Source organism: Zosterops lateralis, assembly GCF_965231275.1.
Source record: "Zosterops lateralis genome assembly, chromosome: Z".
NCBI classification, from domain to species: Eukaryota; Metazoa; Chordata; class Aves; order Passeriformes; family Zosteropidae; genus Zosterops; species Zosterops lateralis.
In genome coordinates, this window is record NC_139800.1 from 33,820,930 (window position 1) to 33,838,918 (window position 17,989).

General features: G+C 38.0%; 1 protein-coding gene across 1 annotated transcript in view; it reads left to right on the forward strand.

Annotated features, from left to right (window-relative positions):
• Positions 1-17,989, forward strand: part of ADAMTSL1 (ADAMTS like 1) — a gene marked incomplete at its 5' end in the record, with an annotated part of 171,752 nt that overhangs the window by 108,804 nt on the left and 44,959 nt on the right. Inside the window, 2 exons of the mRNA XM_083883570.1 lie at positions 11,702-11,912; positions 17,520-17,699. Of these exons, the coding sequence (XP_083739696.1) occupies positions 11,702-11,912; positions 17,520-17,699 (391 nt within the window). The remainder of the gene's footprint in view (positions 1-11,701; positions 11,913-17,519; positions 17,700-17,989) is intronic.

Here is a 17,989-nt window from a genome sequence, read left to right on the forward strand (position 1 = left end):
TACATAGATCTCCAGTTCACAGATTTCTCCAAGTTAGTACGCCAGTGTGTTGAAACAATTTTGCCATGCCCTAACACACAGTTTTGTTATGGCTTGGTTTGTGATGAATATTAGCTTTAACTCATGCTAGGGACTTACTGACAGAGCAGACTTACTCTTCTTTTTTTTCCCTGGCACAGTCAATTTTCTGGGTTTCATCACCTTGATACAGTCCACTTCTCCTAACCCTTCTCTTCACTTATGCTAGAATTTAGGATTCACTGCCGCTTGATATTTTTCAGTATTTTGAACAAATACCATCTCATACCAGTGTTTCATATGTTACCTTCTACTCCTCATCTTTTTCTCTACATTTATTTTCAGTCTTCTTGAGTATTAATTTACTGCCTCAGGAGCAGGATTTCATTCTCCAAAGAAGCTTTCCCAACAGCAGCAAAAAAAAGTCTTTCCTTTTGTGCCAAATATGAAGTCAAATATTTTGTAGCATAATGAGCAGGATTAACTTTTTCAGTTCAACGTGAGTATATTAAACAAGCTACAGGTATTATAAATGGTTGATTTTATAATGCATCTTCATTTTAAAAGGTGAGAAATGAACAGCACCATTATATCTTCCACTTACAGTATTGTTGAAGTAATATGTAAGAGTCTGAGAAATACCCAGTGCTTTCAAACCAAGAACCCTTTATGGATGGAAAAAAAAGGTGTAAAAAAATAAAAATATGGCCCTGATTCTTAAAAATATATGTACAGTTGTGTAATGTAGTTACTCATCAGAAAGATTCACATATTAAATAAATGGAGAAGGTGCCCTCACTTCCATTCAGTTTGGAGTGAATTAGGTACCTATTAAGGGAGTCAGACTGATTAAATTATTAATTCTCTATCTGCCAAGTAGGTCTGTCACATCTCCAGAAGCACAGCAAGACCTATTTGTGTCCATGAAAATTTCCATCTTCAGTGTGCAGTTATCCATTAGAATTGTGACTAAGCTGATGTATTGTATATTCTACCCAGCTGTTAGTAGGTCTTATTCATTCACAGCTTTGGGAGACACTTGTAGCACTCATACAGAGGTCTGTGCATCTAATTGCCACTCAATGGATTCACAGATTTCTAATGCTGTAACTATATCGTATGGAAGTGTGTTTGTTTGTTTAATAATAATGCTTACATTGTTCTGGTCTGAACAAAGATTTTAAGCTGCATCAGACAAGTTCATTTCCCTTTCCATGAGGAAGCAAACTCTAATGTCTTAAGTCATTATTTTCTGCAAGAGCAAAGAAGCTGGTTTCTCACTCAGGAAAATTTGGAGAAGTTCATTAAGTTGCCATTCTGTAGTATGTGGATTCTACCCACACACCTATGTAGACATCGCAATTAGGATGGAGATACGACGTGTTTTTAATACCTTTAAGTTTGTCCATGTATATCATAACTTTTATGATACCATCACTTTGAATAGAATTTTTTCCTTCCATTGAGTCAGAATCACCTGATACTTTCATGAATCTGACTACTTTAACAGAGTTTTTGAGGGTTTGTGGGTATGAATTTAGACCCTCCCCTCTCTAAGTGAGGAGCACCAGTATGTTTGGGTCTCTAAACGTCAATGTGGAAAAAAACATCTTTTAATAGAGAAGAGTGAGTGAGCTACTAAATATATTATTAGCCGCAAAATATATAGTAAATATGCAAAATAAAAAGGAATAGAATCATAGAATGTCTTGGGAAGGACCTCGAAGATCATGTATTTCCAACCCCTCCTGCCATGGGCAGGGACGTCTTCCACTAGCCCAAGTTGCTGAGAGTCCCATCCAACCTGATATTAAACACCTGCAGGGACGGGGCGTACCCAGTTTCTCTGGAAAAGCTGTGCCAGTGTCTCACGACCCTCAGGGTAAAGACTTTCTTCCTCATACCTAATCTAAATCTACTTTCAGTTTGAAGCCATTTCCCTTAGTCCTGTCACTACTTGCTCTTGTAAACAGTCTCCCTCCATCTTTCTTGGAAGGCTGCAATTAGGTCACTCCAAAGCCTTCTCTTCTGGCTGAACAATGCCATTTGTTCAATTCTCAGCCTTTCCTCACAGGAGACCTGCTCCCTCCCTCTGATTATCTTACTGACCTTCCTCTGGACATGCTCCAACAGGTCCATGTCCTTCCTGTGCTGGGACCCCAGAGCTGATGCAGCCCTGCAGGTGGGTCTCAGCAGAGCAGAGCAGAGGGGCAGAATCCCCTCTCTGGCCCTGCTGCCCACGGTGCTTTGGATGCAGCCCAGGACACATTTGGCTTTCTGGGCTCTGAGTGCTCATGGCTGGGTCATGTCCAGCCTCTCCTCCACCAGCACCCCCAAGTCCTTCTCAGCAGGGCTGCTCTGATCTGTCCATTCCCCAGCCTGTGTTGACACCAGTGGTTGCCCTTACCCTACATGAGATTCCCATGCATACACATTTTGATCTTTTCCAGGTTCCTCATTAAATAAATATAAATAATATAAATATTAATATTATATATATAAATACTGCTTCTGAATGCACCTTTGAAACAAAGTTCTTGTACTGCCTTTTTAACAGTATGTTGCAAGAAGGACATTGAAGGGAACTCAAAGCAGAACGCAAGGGAATGCAAGCAGAATTTCCTGAATTCAATAACAAAACCATATAGTTATATAGATATATTCTTGAGTTCTACAGTTCTGCCTTTCCCCTACTAACAAAACTAGAAAAACACTGTGTATGCCTGATTTTGAGAGACAGTCTCTTTCTATCTTCTGCCCTGGCGAAATAGCTCAGGAACAGTTCATCCTGTTGAAAATATTATCCCTGTAATACTGCCAGCCAGGTCAGCAAGAAGGTCATGTCATCTGCTGTTTTTGTGGCAGTACTGCTCATAAAACTTGGACTTGCTAGAGAATTACTGAAACCCAGTCACTGTTATCTGAACACTCTTTCATTCATTAAATGCTTGCTTCGTCCATTCAGTGCAGTGACATCTTTACTTCTTTCCTGCTCCTATTGTTTCAGCAAAGACTTTCAGATTTAGGGAGAGTCTTGTTACTCTGTGGGACAGAATCACATGGTTCATGAATATTTATCTTACAATTTGTGAAGGCAGGTTTTTGTATATTATTTCTGTGCCATCTACATCCATTTTCAACTATTTATTTTTTTTAAGTTTCATTTGAGAAGGAATTTCAGATTAAAAATTGTCAGTTGACTGCACATCTTTCTCACCTGCTTATCTTTTTCTTTCTTTCTTTGTCTTCTGGTGTCTATAAGCTTGTTGATGTCTTCCTCAGGACTAGCTGGGATTTTTACCATTTTCCATATGGTGTAAAGGTAGGTCTAAAGAAAAGGTGTTTGCTTATGACATAGACCTGCATGGAAAGCACCAGTATGAAAAGAGCTAGGGAGCTTTCAACGTCAAGCAGCTCTGTCATGGGCAGCAGGATGTTAAACTGTCTGTTGTGATTTAAGCTCTGATGGCAGCTCAGCACCACAAAGTTTTCACTCACCCCCTCACACCTCAGTGGAATGGAAAGTAGAATCAAAACTAAAACTTGTAGGTTGGGAGAAGAAGGATTTAAAAATTTAAATATAAGTAATAATAATTACAGTAGATAATGATAATGATAATAAGAGGGAGAGAAAAACAAAGAACAAGAGATGCACGATACTACTGCTCACCTCTGACCAATGTTCAGCCCCATCTCTACATCCCAAAGGACCATATATAAACTTCTCCAGTTAATATATCAGGCATGACATTCTCCAGTGTCCAATATTTGGCCACTTTAGGTCACCTGTCCTGGCTATGCCTCTTCACAGTTGTTTTTCTTCCTGCTCCTCCTCACTGGAAGAACGTGAGACATAAAAAAAAAGTCCTTAACTTAGCATAAACACTACTTAGCAGCAAACAAAATATCAGTGTGTTATTAGCACTATTCTCACACTGAATCCAACTAACTACAGAGAAGAAATTAACTCTACCTGAGCAGAAACCAAAGGACATTTTTCCTTTGCTTCTTTGCAAAAGAATTATGTAGACTGATCTACAAAATTTATTTCATAAATTAGTGGTTCTTGTGTTTCTGCATTGCTTCATTTTAGGTTTAGGGCAGTGTACATTAGCTCAAACTCACCCTGGTTCCTAGTGTGTTTCCTCCACAGACTCCTCATTCAGCTTCTGCCATATCCTTTTACAAGTTCCACTTGTACAATTTGTATTCTTTTCCTCAAACCTCCTGATATTATTTCTTAACCAGCTTTCCACCTTTACACTGATATACTCTTTTCCTTACCTGTTAACTGTTTCATTCTTGAAAGGCCTACCAAGATTCTATTTTCATTGTATCTCACATAATATATTAAACAACATCCTTGTAACAAATTTCTGCTTTAAGCATCTAAATCTAAACTGGTATTCATTTATCTTTTCAAACCTAACCTGGTCTGTGTAGTCATATTAAAGACAGTCATTGGTATCAATTATCTCAATGCTGCAGTTACCCACCAGAATAAAAGTCTTGTGTGAGGCACTTTTCAGTACCCAGTATGTCTGCTAATCCCTCAAACAAGTTCCCTGCCAAACCAGTTCACTTATCTGAAGCTGCTTTTTCATGTTCCTGTGTTGTTTGTGCAATCTGTATCTGCAAAAGTCCCCTGAAGGTCCCACTGCACGAAATGTTAACAGAGGAACACAAACTCTCTATCCTGCCTGAACAGTTTATGTTCTCTACCTCTGACTCAAGGGACAGCAAGACTTTTTTGAAGTGCATAACATAAAAATTGCTTGAAGCATGTCATAGGGTTACTCTAGCAATCAGAATTGTCAGTTGTAGAGTTGCTGAATATTCCTTTTACCCTCTGTACTTCCCGGGCTTCTGAGTTCCTTATCTGTGTTCTTTGTTTTGGCTCTGTTGTATAAATACTGACTCTCTGCCGCAATCAGTTATAATGAGCTGCAGTGTTAATTGATATCAGTAAGTTTACAGGATGCAGGTCACCTGCCAGAGCACTTCCATTGAGCCCTTGATTTGCTTGCGTGTGTTGTCAGTATATCTTTAATGGACTTCCTTCACTTTAAGGAAGATGCTTTTTGAAGAAAGCATCTCATTCTCCCTTGTGCACAACAGCCTCCTGAAACCTTTCCTGACTGTTCAGTTCCCTTGTCGCAGTGGCAAAACTGTGCAATGGATATTGTACAGTAGATTTTGTCAGGCTGGCACTGAATAACTCCAAGTATGAATTGTTTTTCTGGTTTTGCTAGTGAGAATTTAAAAGTACTTTGCATTTTCATTTTTTATTTTTTAATGAGGATTAATTTTTTCAGAGCTTAGTTAAATCCCACTTTTTTTCTGAGGCATGTGGATACTATATGTATATTTGTATTGTTTGGTCTTCTACAAATTGAGCCACAGCAGTAGGGAGACAACTTCCTAGAGAACTCAGATCTGTGTTTGAACGCCAGGGTTGAGGTCTTTGTTCGCATACTTCATTTCAAAGGAGCAGTCAGATTTTATTCTGAGTGATGTAACATCTGGATGAAAAGTCACTTGTAGTTGAATTCATGGTTTTTGTGCCACTTTCTTTGAGACTTCTTTGATTATAAAGTCAATAACTGTCTTGGGAGTTCTCATCTCAGTCCTGTAGCTTCACTGCAATAAAGTATGCTACTCAAATGGAATGGACAGTATCTTTTCCTGCTGTTCAGAGCTCAAGATCACATTCTGACATGGTATTTAAGATGTGATACTGAGGATATTTACTTAAGCAAAGATACATCTGTTAAATGAGCCTCAAGAAAGTCTTTCACACCTGAAACAGGAAACTTCACCACAAATGCTGTTCGGGTTCATAAGGGAAAAGGAAGAGAGGAGATGAATGGGATGTGAGCTGACTTCTCAGTCTTCACAGTCAAATGGAGAATGCACAGGTTGACAGATGACAAGAGAAAGCCAATATTGATATAAAATGTGATTTACTCAGCCTGTTGTATGCACACAGTTGCCTCACAGCCCTTATGCATTGAGGAATTTCTTTTCACAGGCAGGTGACAGATGTTAAATCAGATTCTTTCAGGCAAACCTTTCCACATTGATGAATGTTTATTTTAGAAATAAGAGTTCTTTTGTAACACTTTCATATGGTTTAACCACATAAAAATGACAATAATTTCATTTTTTTTAAAATTAGTTTGGGAGGTCTTTGTCTAGAAAAGTGTGTGCTTTTCCTATGCAATGTTCAGTTGGCATTAGCGGAAGAGATATCAGCATTAAACCACATCACTAGATAATTTTCTTATAACACCTAACACCTTAGAATGATTTGGTGTGTACCATATATGTGCATATGGGAACTAATCCAAAGTTGTCACCTACATGGCACTTTGGCTCTAGACTAAAAGTTCTACCTACATAATTTACTTTTTCCAGATTGATTGTAAGGGTTGAGAGTGTCTTTTGTTCTGAAGGCTTGTAGCCCTGCTGGGGAAACTACTAATTCTAGCATCTTGTCTTGCCATGAGTAGCTGCTTATTAGCCAGTGCCACTTTCTGGTCTCTCTAGCTAGTAGAATTATTGTCTGATCTCCAGTTCTTGTGGCAATGAAAGGGATATTTCAAAAGTGAGGTAACAGTGCATTATTGTCCCTGTTATTCATGGCGCTATAATGCCTTGAGGCTCCTGTCAAGCTGAGACTCCCATTATGCTAGCTGATAGAGAAAGAATAAGATAACATCTCTGCTATATGGTTACTACCTATGCAGGCAGCATGGACAAAGTTCAGGGGAAAAAACATTTTAAAAAATAGAAAATAACATAACACTAAAGTATTGTTGTGATTTTGTGAACATGAAGTTGAGACACAGGTGGGAGAAAGGTATGATCCAGCCCAGTATTTGACTATTCCCTTTGGACGCAAAGGGAATATACCCATACCCACAGGGTAGCCCATGTTTCAGCAGTTCTGGTGCACTCACCTCTGGAGTTCAGCAAAGAGCCAGGAACAAGGTCCTGCTCTCTTATCCCTCCAGTTCTTCACCGGAACTCCTGGGGCACAATATGATATTGATACCTTTTTTTTTTCTTTTGAAAGAAGGAAACTAAATTAAAATTTAGATGTTTAGGGCTTTACAGGTTTACATGTTCATGTCACATGTTGGAATTTTTTTAAACAGCCTGAAGCTGATAACAAATGCCCAAGTTTAATTCAAAGACCACAGGAGAGATTTTTTTTTTTAGCTATGTCAAGATCGTTTCCCTATTACAAATGGCATAAAGTGGTTTTTGAAAGAATCTCTAACATTTTTAGATTTACATTAAAAGTATGAAATAATCTCCCTGTGGTGGTAACCAGCCTTTTCAGATTATTGAGACTTTTTTGGCCATTGGAGCTTCAAAGTTGTTCTCTTTCTTTTATTCAGGAGAGCTGTGAGTATTTACATTTTAAAATGCACTGACCATGATAATTGCTGAAACTGTTTGTTGATATTGGATTAAGCATATTCATAAGCATTCCTTAGATAAGCCTAATTTATTTAATGAGAATGTTCCAGAAAATAACAATTTATTATTGGTCCTTTAGCAATTAGTCTGATAATTCATAAAAGTGGTGGTAGATCAGATTGTTAGTCTAATTCATAATACATATTGACTGATAAGTTTCCCAACTGATGTTTTTCTGTTCATAAAATCTGTCCATTACTAATTCACTTTGTCAGTTTCTAGTTCCTGGAAATGCAAGAAATTCAATGTTTCAGTTCACTGGGGTTTTCATTAAATTTTGTCTAGTTTTTACACTACAGCCTTCCTTTATCATTGTGTATAAGAGAAACTAAAGGAAAACCATTGTGTTGAGCAGTCAGATCAGGTACTTCTAAAATTACTTCAGAAACTACTGAGTCTGCCTATCTTCATGTGCATTATATTTCCATATAGTTGAGCAACTCTAAAAAAACTACTAAGATATCCTTATGAAAGAAGGAAAACATTCATTTGGAAAGTTAAAAGTTTCTGTGATCAGTTTTGGTTTTGAAATTTTATGAAATTTTATGAAATTTTATGATAATACTTGAAAGAAGTTGTATTTTCAGGCCATCCTCTGTTCCCTATATATTTCCAGGAGAAAGCTGTTTTCATCCATGTTCATTTGGAAAATGTTCAAGTATTGTGATACATGTGATATGTGTATCAGGGCTACATATATTATTGATAAATTCATTTCAACACATCCAGCCCTATGAAATGCCTCTTTCCTCTTACATTTCTCTTTGCTAGCCATCTCTAAATGTCTCGGTGGTTTTGAATTAATACAGTGTTTGTTCAACCAGTTCAAATATTCAATGTATTTTATGTGTATCAGTAGAGTTATGTATCTGTATCCTGCAGAGGAGGAAAACATTTTGAAATCTGTTTTATATTATATACAGTTTTAGAAATATTTTTAAAGTCTAGTTTGGACTTACATACAAAACCACTACTTAGATATTTAGGAGGTGGAGATGTACAACTGGTGAACTGATAGACCTAGAGCTAGGACAAGCCAGGAGTTTATAAGCATAGATGCACCGAATTTTTACTGTATGATAAGGCTAAAAATATATTGTTTCTCCGTTACCACATGTTAGTACAGCTTTAGGCAGTAGTGAAGGGGAAAGGAGAAGGGATAAAATGTATGTTTTGGACCAAAACAATGCAATTGTTTCACCAGGCTCTGAAAAGATGACTTTCGGCTGTTCTATAAACCAGCAACTATGCAAATGGTTCCTAAAGTCTATACCTTAACAGCAGCCACAGTCAGCTTACAAAGATACCAGTTCCACTTGTGCAAGGTTCCTTTAGCTTGATTCTGTAACTACTGTATTCACCCTTTAAAGTGTAAGATTCCTTCCTACTTGAATTTTAATTCTGTATTGACAGATGCACGTAGGACATTCTCTTTTGTATGCCTTGTGCATTGCAGGAGTCAGTACAACTAAAACACCCAGAAGAAAAAATAGACAGTGGAATTCACACATGAAATAAGACAGGACATATTTCAGTTAGCATGTCATAATACTCTACAGTAGGTGCAAAACAGTTTTACTACAAAAAAAACCAGTATTTTATATATATAATTAAGATTATTATCTCCAACAGTACAAGCACTCTAGAAACTAATTGGCAAATTTAGTAAGATAATATTAATTCAAAGGGTTATTAATGCAATTATAACGCCTTTAGCTGTTATAAAATTATTCTACAGCCCTGTTATTCTATAAGATTATCACTGATTTTCTCTGTTCTTCTTCGGTCTGTGAAATTCATGTATATCATTTACAGGTTCAGTTATTTGCACATCTCTACTCCATTTGACATGTCTGCTCTACTCTACATTCTTTACTTTCCATCTATGAAAGCCCATAAAAGTCACTTGGGACTACAAAAGTACAAGGGTAAGAGGTGTTTGACCTAATAGTTCATGAGCTCCTCAAAGGAAACTCCTCTTTATTGAAGCTTGAAAGAATTTTGAACAAACCAATGTTAGTTATGGGTAGGGCAACACATGCAACCTGTGACATTCAGAAATTTCAAACACTAGAAGAGCAAATCCTTTCTCTTTATGGAAACACAGCATTTCTTTCTGGAAGAAGAAATGGACTCCCTGTTCTGAAGAAGCCAAGATGTCCAAAGGGCTTATGTGGCTTGCTGGCCACTGAAATGTGAATTGCCAACAGAAATATTTTGCACTTATACCAATAACAAACAAAATGTTGCTGGAGGCAACAGCTACTGCCAACACTTGAAAAGAAGAAACTCTGGCAAATAACCATGTATGAAAATAGAATCTGAATTAAGAAAATGCCTTCTTTTCACCACCTACTCAAATGTCTTATTTTATATTGTGCCAAAACTGAAGAGTACATTATATTCCCATTAATTCTGACAATTTCATTGTCAGAAAATCTGGGAAGACCTCTCCCCCTCGATCTTTCACATGGAGAACATACTCCAGCTTAGCTTACTGGCTGCCATATGTCACTCCTATTCCACTGATAAATAGCTCCCAGTACATGTGTACAGACTAGAGTCCTTCAGTGTATTGTGGCCTGGAAAATGATCACAGGAACCTCTAACTCAGTATGCAAGATGCAGTTATTATTAGAAGGGGTTAAATAGATTGTTGTCATTGCTCCTAACAGAACCAGGAATATTGTCTAAAAGCAAACTACAGCATCATTGTGCTTATAGTGAAATTCAGGATGCTTCCTTTTATAAAATAAGAGAATTCCACCAGTAGATGAAGCACAGTAGGAGAGCAATGTGCTTTTGGTCCATCAGGATACCATCTAGGGAGGAAAAAATTTTTTACGTGTTTACATTTGTTGAGGGTGTTACTTGAAAGGGAGGAAACATGCTCAAAAAATAAATTTATAAAATAAAAAGAGGTTAGAATTGTTCAATGATTGTAGGATAGCACAATCTTAAATTGCTAGTTGAGTAGTGTGTTTGCTAGCATGATATGTTTTACATGCACCAAGCTATTTCCATTAAGACTTAAGATCTCAGATCATTGGAGTGGTTTTTCCCTGCTTCTTACACAAAATCTGCTTCATTTTGCTGACATGCATCATAACTTTCCTTTATCATCTGCCTCCATCCTGTTTGGAGCCTGAGGGTATCCTCCTTCATAATCCCTCTCTTTAAGCTCCTGCCTGGATTTGCTTTCTTCAAGGATGGGTTCTCTGAGCCTTCTTTTTCCTGAATTTTTTATTTATTCCCTCAGAAATCACTTTCAATAATGTCATGATGGAAAGGAAGCTACTCTTCAGATTTTGAAAACATGGCACTATCTGGCTTTCATGCTTTCATTTTGGATATGGGATTATATCCAGGTCAGCATGGGGTTTTGCGTGAATTCGTTGGGGAGGCTATTTCCTTATATTTTCCTTCTGAATATAGGACTGATTTTTTGTGTATACATTTCTACTTATCTCTGAAGTGCTTTCCAGCTCATACATGAGTGGGAGACCTATTTAAAATATTTTTTTGTGTTTAGCTGACAGAATTACGGGTTGTAGAGTTCAAATAGCACAGATCTGGTTTTCAGGTGGTGAACACTGAAATATGGTTATCAACAATCCTGATGCAGGATTTACATAGCTAGTTCAGAGACGATTTTGTTTAGTGACTGTTGTTCATCCAGGGGTTGAAGATCATCCCCTGTTTTTCCATTGCATCTCTCAAGGACTTAGTACCTCCTATCTCAACAGTACAGAAAATTCAGTCAGGAATACCAAAGAAATTTGTGCTCAGCATTTCAGTTTTACATTCTTTTAATTAAACTTTTGTTACTGCCTTCCTTTATTTTATTTTTTTTTAAGATAGGGGGAGAAAACCAGTTGATTAAATCCACTCTATTTTGCAATATATTGTCCATGCTCCTACAGACAAAAAAAATGCCTACTGTAGGACACAAAACATTTCCTGTGATATTGCAGGAATTCCAGAGACTTGCAGTCCAAGAACTTCTGACAAGAGATGAGAATGTGGAACTGCAAATATTCGTCTTACTCTCATCCTCCAGCTATCAGAGTGGCATTCATCAAAGAAGGAAAATCCCCTCTCATTTACTGCTTCTTCACTCCATCTGTCATAATAAGAGAAAAATTAAGGTGAATTTATTCTGTGCTTAAGATTTTCTCTGCTGACTCCTTCACAGATGGGAGATTGGGAATTGGAGCACTTGCAGTCTTACCTGTGGGGTTGGTTTGCAGACACGGGATGTCTTCTGCTGTCATCTACTATCAAGAGAGACCAACGAGACAGTGATTTTGGCAGATGAGTTGTGCTCCAAACCCAAGCCATCCCTCGTGCAAGCCTGTAATCGCTTTGACTGCCCACCCTCCTGGTATCCTACAGAATGGCAAGAGGTAAGAATTTATGTGTAACGTCATTTTATGACTGCTTAAAGTCCTCATTGCACACATTTCAGTGGTCAGAGGGCTGGAGCACCTCTCCTATGAAGACAGGCTGGAGAGCAGCAGTAGAGAGGGCTCCAGGGAGACCATAGAGCAGCTACCTTACAGTTCCTCACGTGTGCCCACAAGAAAGTTGAAGAGGGACTTTTGACAAGGGCATATAGCAATGGGGCAAAGAGTAATGGATTTAAAGTGAAAGAGGGTAGATTTAGTTTAGGTATTAGGAAAAAAAAAATTAGTGTGAGAGTAGTCACACTAAAGGCACTGAAACAAGTTGCCTGGGGGAGATGTGGATGCCCCATTCCTGAAAGTGTTCAAGGCCAGGTTGGATGTAGCTTTGAGCAGCCTGGTCCAATGGAAGCTGTCCCTGCCCACGTTGGGGGGCACAGGGGCTATGGGATGGAACTAGAACTTTTAGGTTCCTTCCAACACAAACCATGCTATGATTCTGTGGTTTTGCTTTAGCCCATCAACAGGGATCATTAGTCATTCTGACAAGCCATTAAAAAACAGCAAAGTGTGCATTTTTGCTCTTAAAAAATGCATCAGTGTTTCCAGAGGTAAATAATGACTGTAGCTATTTCTAATGCAAAGTTATTGGAAAATCTTAACACCTGGCTATAGATTTCAAACAAAAATATCTGGAATATATTGGTCAGCTGCAGTGAGTGAACCTGGATGAGCTATGTCAAAGTTTCTAGGAATATAAAACATTAAGGATAAAAGAGTCTTTAAAGCATTTGAGTATTTCATATATTGTCAAACAATAATTTAGTTTAGTACAAGAAAAATTCCTCATGCTTCAGATTAAGAAATGTGTGTTAAACACTTCCCTTTGGGAGATGGATGCTTTATTACACTAATTACAAAAATCCCTGTCTACACAATGGGTCAGTACAAGGCTTTCCCTCATTAGAAAGCACCCTGAAATGAGTTAATTTACTGGAATCTGGTTGCAAATTAAAATACTTCTGTAATTCAAAAGACTTAATGGTTCTTCTTTAAATTATTGTAAAATTACATTTTTAGTAATAGTACTGCAGGAAGAAAGGATCCTGCACTATTGTCAAGACTAAAGGAAAAATTTGCTGTGTGGTGTAGGTGTAAGCATAACAACTGTTTAAATCTTCATTTTCATGTGTACAAGTCTTCATTCTGTCCTATGTGAAAACTATTTTGCATAGTGCCTATTCATTGTCTGTATATAAAATCTGGTCTTCACTTAATAGCCCAGGAACTATCAGTGTACTCACTTATGAACTTGGTAAGTGCATGAAGCTGGGAGAGCTTTGAGTTTCGGCAACCAACCTGATAAAAAATATTTATTCCAGTCTGATGGTCTGTCAAAGCTCGGTAAAGAGCCTATGGCTTTAGTCCTCTGTTTAAAACAATTCTGTTATATTTCATGTTTTTATTTGTCTACTGTTACTCAGCACATGTATATACTTAGTTGTACATTTGAAAAATTCTAAACTATAGGTGTAATAAGTGCTATGTTTATAAATAGCAATATTATTCTACTAGTTCATAACATAATAACAGTAGTCAAGCATTTTAAAATTAGGATATGCTAGAAGGCGTACCTATGCTTGTCTAAGTCCTATAATTGGGCACAGTCCTTATAGAAAGAAATTTTCTGTAAGTGTACATGAACAATCAGAAGTGATATATGTTACAGTATGTGGAAAAATATATTTTCTGCTAACAGTGACCATTAGCTATAGGCCACACTGGAATGGTACCAAATTGTTTCTGCTAGAGCTATCTCCAAACAGATTTTTTCAAGATTGTAACATCTTCTTCAACAGTTTAAACATGCATACTTTCACTTGTCTAAAGTAATTTTTCAAACTGTTCAAGGGCTCTCAAATCCTGTTTCTTTGAAAGGTTTAGCAGATCTTAGTGAGGAGGAAGCTTGATTATGTATAAAAGTCTTAACAACTATGTTAGTAAGAAGAAATAATAAGAAATTAAAACAAACTGTTCACAAGTTCACACTTGTGGTAGCTGGTATCTTCTCTGGGCTGAGAAAGAACCTGTACTGTGATTCTTTGCTGCAGTTCAACAAAAGTCGTATTGTAGCTCTTCTGCCTTACTTCCACAGACTTTTCAGGCTAGGCACTGAGTATTTCCTGTGCTTACCTTTCACCAGAGGAAAACAGCACAAAAAATGTTCCTATCTCCCTACTGTTTTCTGCTTCTCTTTCGATGAATATGGTGCCAGAAAAAAATCTCTACTCCATCAAAATCAATTTCCATTCTCTCACTTTTTAAGGATGTCTGTGTTTCTTCTTTGCAACACCATCATCTTTACAAATATTTCTACCCTGCAGGAAAGCCAGACCTTGCAGCTCAGCCTCACGCAGGTTTCCTATCTGAAAACCTGCACCATGAGGCTTGTGCATTACGCTTAGGGATTATTACAGCTGTTGGCTTCTGAAATGTGGAAAGAAAAAAAAAATTGGAAAGGATGTGAGTGGTTGAGACAACTTCTGGAGGTGACCTCCAGTAATGCAGCAAAACTGCCGTAGATTCCTCCAGCAGAAGGAAACCTGAAGAAGGATTTCTTTCCTTGCATTAAAGGACCCACCTCCCCTCTCCCCAGGATCCTGAGAGGATTCTCCCCACACAGGGGCATGAAAGACCCTTCAGGAAGGTGCCTTCCTCACCCTAGAGAAGGTCTTTTAAAACTTCACCAACATGAAAGCGTAAAATCTGTTCTCCACACATCCTGATTTCAATACATTTCTTTGGCCTCATCAGTGGAGTGTGTGGTGCTTTTCAGAACACTCACTCACACTGGTTTAATGCAGACACACAAACACACACAAAAAAACAAAAACACACAGAGATTTAAACTGTAATTACCAGTGTTTTCTTTTCTAAGCCTTTTATGCTTTTAAGAAAGGCTTCTCTGAATTAAATGCATTTGAAGCTCCAGTGTTTTTGGCAGATAAATACACAATAATTATCAGTTCTGTAACATTACAAACAAATTTTAAAACATCTCCTTACATATTCCAGACTATTTATTTTTAAATATTTCTGTGTCTTAACTATATACATTAGAATCTTAAACATTTTCAGTGGTGTGGTTCTGGAGCAGAGTTTAAGCTTTCATTTTACAAGGCCCTATAAATATCTATTCTGCATACCTGAAATGGGAGACATCCATTAGTAAATCTTCACCCACCTTTGTTTAATTACTGAATACGTGCTGTAGTGTCAGTACCAACATTCTTTATTTGCTATTGAGTGCTGTCTTTACTCCAAAGATAAATAGAACAATGACTTTAAAACAAAGTCAGCATGGGAAAACTGGTAGTATTTTCTTATATTTTCCTATCTATTTTTATACCACACCATAAAATGTCTCTTCTAAATCTTCACATGTCAGAATTTAAAAACACTGAGAGACCTTATGAGAAATAAGTGTTTGCTCCTTTTGCAGGTGCTTTATCTTACTGTGGAGTCTTAGCAGAGAATTAATTTTTGTGAGTAAGGAAAAACCTGTATTGTTGTACACCTTGAGTAGAGAGCAGTGTAAAATTAAACCACATGAGAGACCATGGAAAGGCATCTGGCAGTCCTGGTCAGTGGCAAGTTGAACATGAGCCAGCAGTGGTGGCCAGGAGAGCCAGCCCTGTCCTGGGCTGCATCAGGCACAGCATCACCAGCCAGGCAAGGGAGGGGATTGTCCTGCTCTGCTCTGAGCTGGGACAGCCTCACCTTGAGGGCTGGGGGCAGTTTTGTGTGTCACAGAATGAGAAAGACATGAAACTGTTAGAGAGTGTCCAAAGGAGGGTAACAAGGATGGTGAAGGGCCTTGAGGGGAAGCTGTATGAGAAGTGGCTGAGGTCACTTGGTCTGTTCTGCCTGAAGGAGACTGAGGGGAGACCTCACTGCAGTGACAACTTCCTCGTGAGGGGACAAGGAGGAGCAGGCACTGATCTCTTCTCTGTGCTGACCCAAGGGAATGGCCTGAAGCTGTGTGAGAGGAGGTTTAGGTTGGATATCAGGAAAAGCTGCTTCCCCCAGAGGGTGGTTGGGCACAGAACAGCTCCCCAGGGAATGGCCACAGCACCAGGCTCACAGAGTTCAAGAAGCATTTGAACAATGCTTTCAGACACATGGTGTTTCTCTTGGGGCTGTCCTGTGCAGGGACAACACTATGTAAGTGAATAAAGTCCAAGAAGCAAGAAAATATATGTTTTGTCATATATTTGGTGGAGTTGGAAAGGCAAAGCAGTCTTCCTGAGATATGACAGATTGACAGTGGGAACATAATTTGTGATATTCATGGTGTGTAACCCATGCTTTTATCTTGTATATGATAAAAGTCCTTAGGCAATATCAGAATAATACTTTTAATCATATTTTTCTTCCGCCTCAGGAATGAATTTTCCTCAAATGAGAGGCTGATAGACATTTTCTTTTATTGAAAACTACTGTTTTTCTTGCTTAATTTTATGGAAATCTTTGAGCTTTGCAATATTCTAAATAAGAAGAACAAAAGCTAATTTTACACATTTAAAGAAACCAAATATAAAAATGTCTTTCTGCACTTTCTTTCTGTCTTTCAAAGAAAATATTTATGCCAAATATTCAGGCTAGCATTAAAGTTCATGTAGCTCCTTATCTAAGAGAGAAGGACTGCAAGATCTCATGACTGCAAGATTTTTTAAAAACAGTTTTTAACTGCCTAAGTATACTTTTTAATACTTCTCCATATTATTATCTGCTTCCCTTGAATAATTGCCATGTCACAAGCTATAAACAACTTCTGGTCATGTCAGTGTAATGAACAGCTCTCCCTTTCCTTTGCTAGAAAAAAGGAGAAAAGGAGTTGAACTGGCTTAACTGAGCAGAACTGGGAGCCTGTTACCAGCCTCATGAAAAGGATCCTCAGAAAAAAGGGCTGAGCAACTAAATTTACAAAAAATATTCAGGAAAGCTACTAAATTTGGTTACTCAAAATTTCCTACCCTTCTTGACTAGAAAAATGGATACAGAGAGGGATATGTACATTAGAGACAGAGGGGAGGTTTGGTCTCTGGATATTAATCTTCTCAATTAACTTACCTACTGCTAGACAAAACTTTTCCACTCTTTCTGACACCGTTAGTGTCAGAGCTCAAACAGAGATATTAGTATTTATATTCTCAACATCAAATGCAAGTGTCTCATTTTCCAGGTGGAGAAGACAAAATTTTCACCTCCATACTGCAATTCTGACTCACTGTTTCCATGTCTTTTGAACCAATACCTTAAAACAGAACACTTCAGAAATGCTGAAATAGTTTTTCTAAATATTAGCAAACTAAGCTGCTTCTCTTTTCCAAAATAATTTTTGCATTTTTAAAAGCAGTCTACTTTGAGGTCCCTGAAATTTTTGGTTTATGTTTTCTATTTCGCCAAGACCAAGTGTTGATTTCTACCCTAATTCACAAGTAGTTTTTGCAGCAAGTGGGATGGTGCTGGTGTGATATAAGGTGGCTGTTTCTCTTTGCTCACAGTGATCACAGACTTGTCGTGGTGGTGTTCTGTCTTTGCTCACAGTGTTCACAGACCTGTGGTGGTGGTGTCCAGAAGCAAGACACAGTTTGTAAGCAGCGCCTGGCAGATGGAAGCATGTTAGAGCTGCCAGAAACCTTCTGCTCCATGCCAAGGACTGTTACACAACGAACCTGCAAAAATGAGGACTGTCCCAATGAGTGGCTTCTCTCTGACTGGACAGAGGTATGCTATTTATATGCATGAGCATTGTGCATATCTTCGAGAGTTCCTAAGACAGTTGGGCTAGAGGAACCAAATAAGGTCAGGCTCCACAAAGCATGTTTTGCTCAGTTTTGTCCTGTATTCTGTCCTTATCATCCTGGTTGGGAACTAGCTCCATGTTCCTCTTTGGTGTCTGCTTCCACAGATATGCTTTAGCCATATGGCCAAACCATTAAGACCCTTCTGATGTAAACACAAGTCATGCTCAAAACAATAAATACCTGGCTCTGTTCATGTCTATGCTTATTATT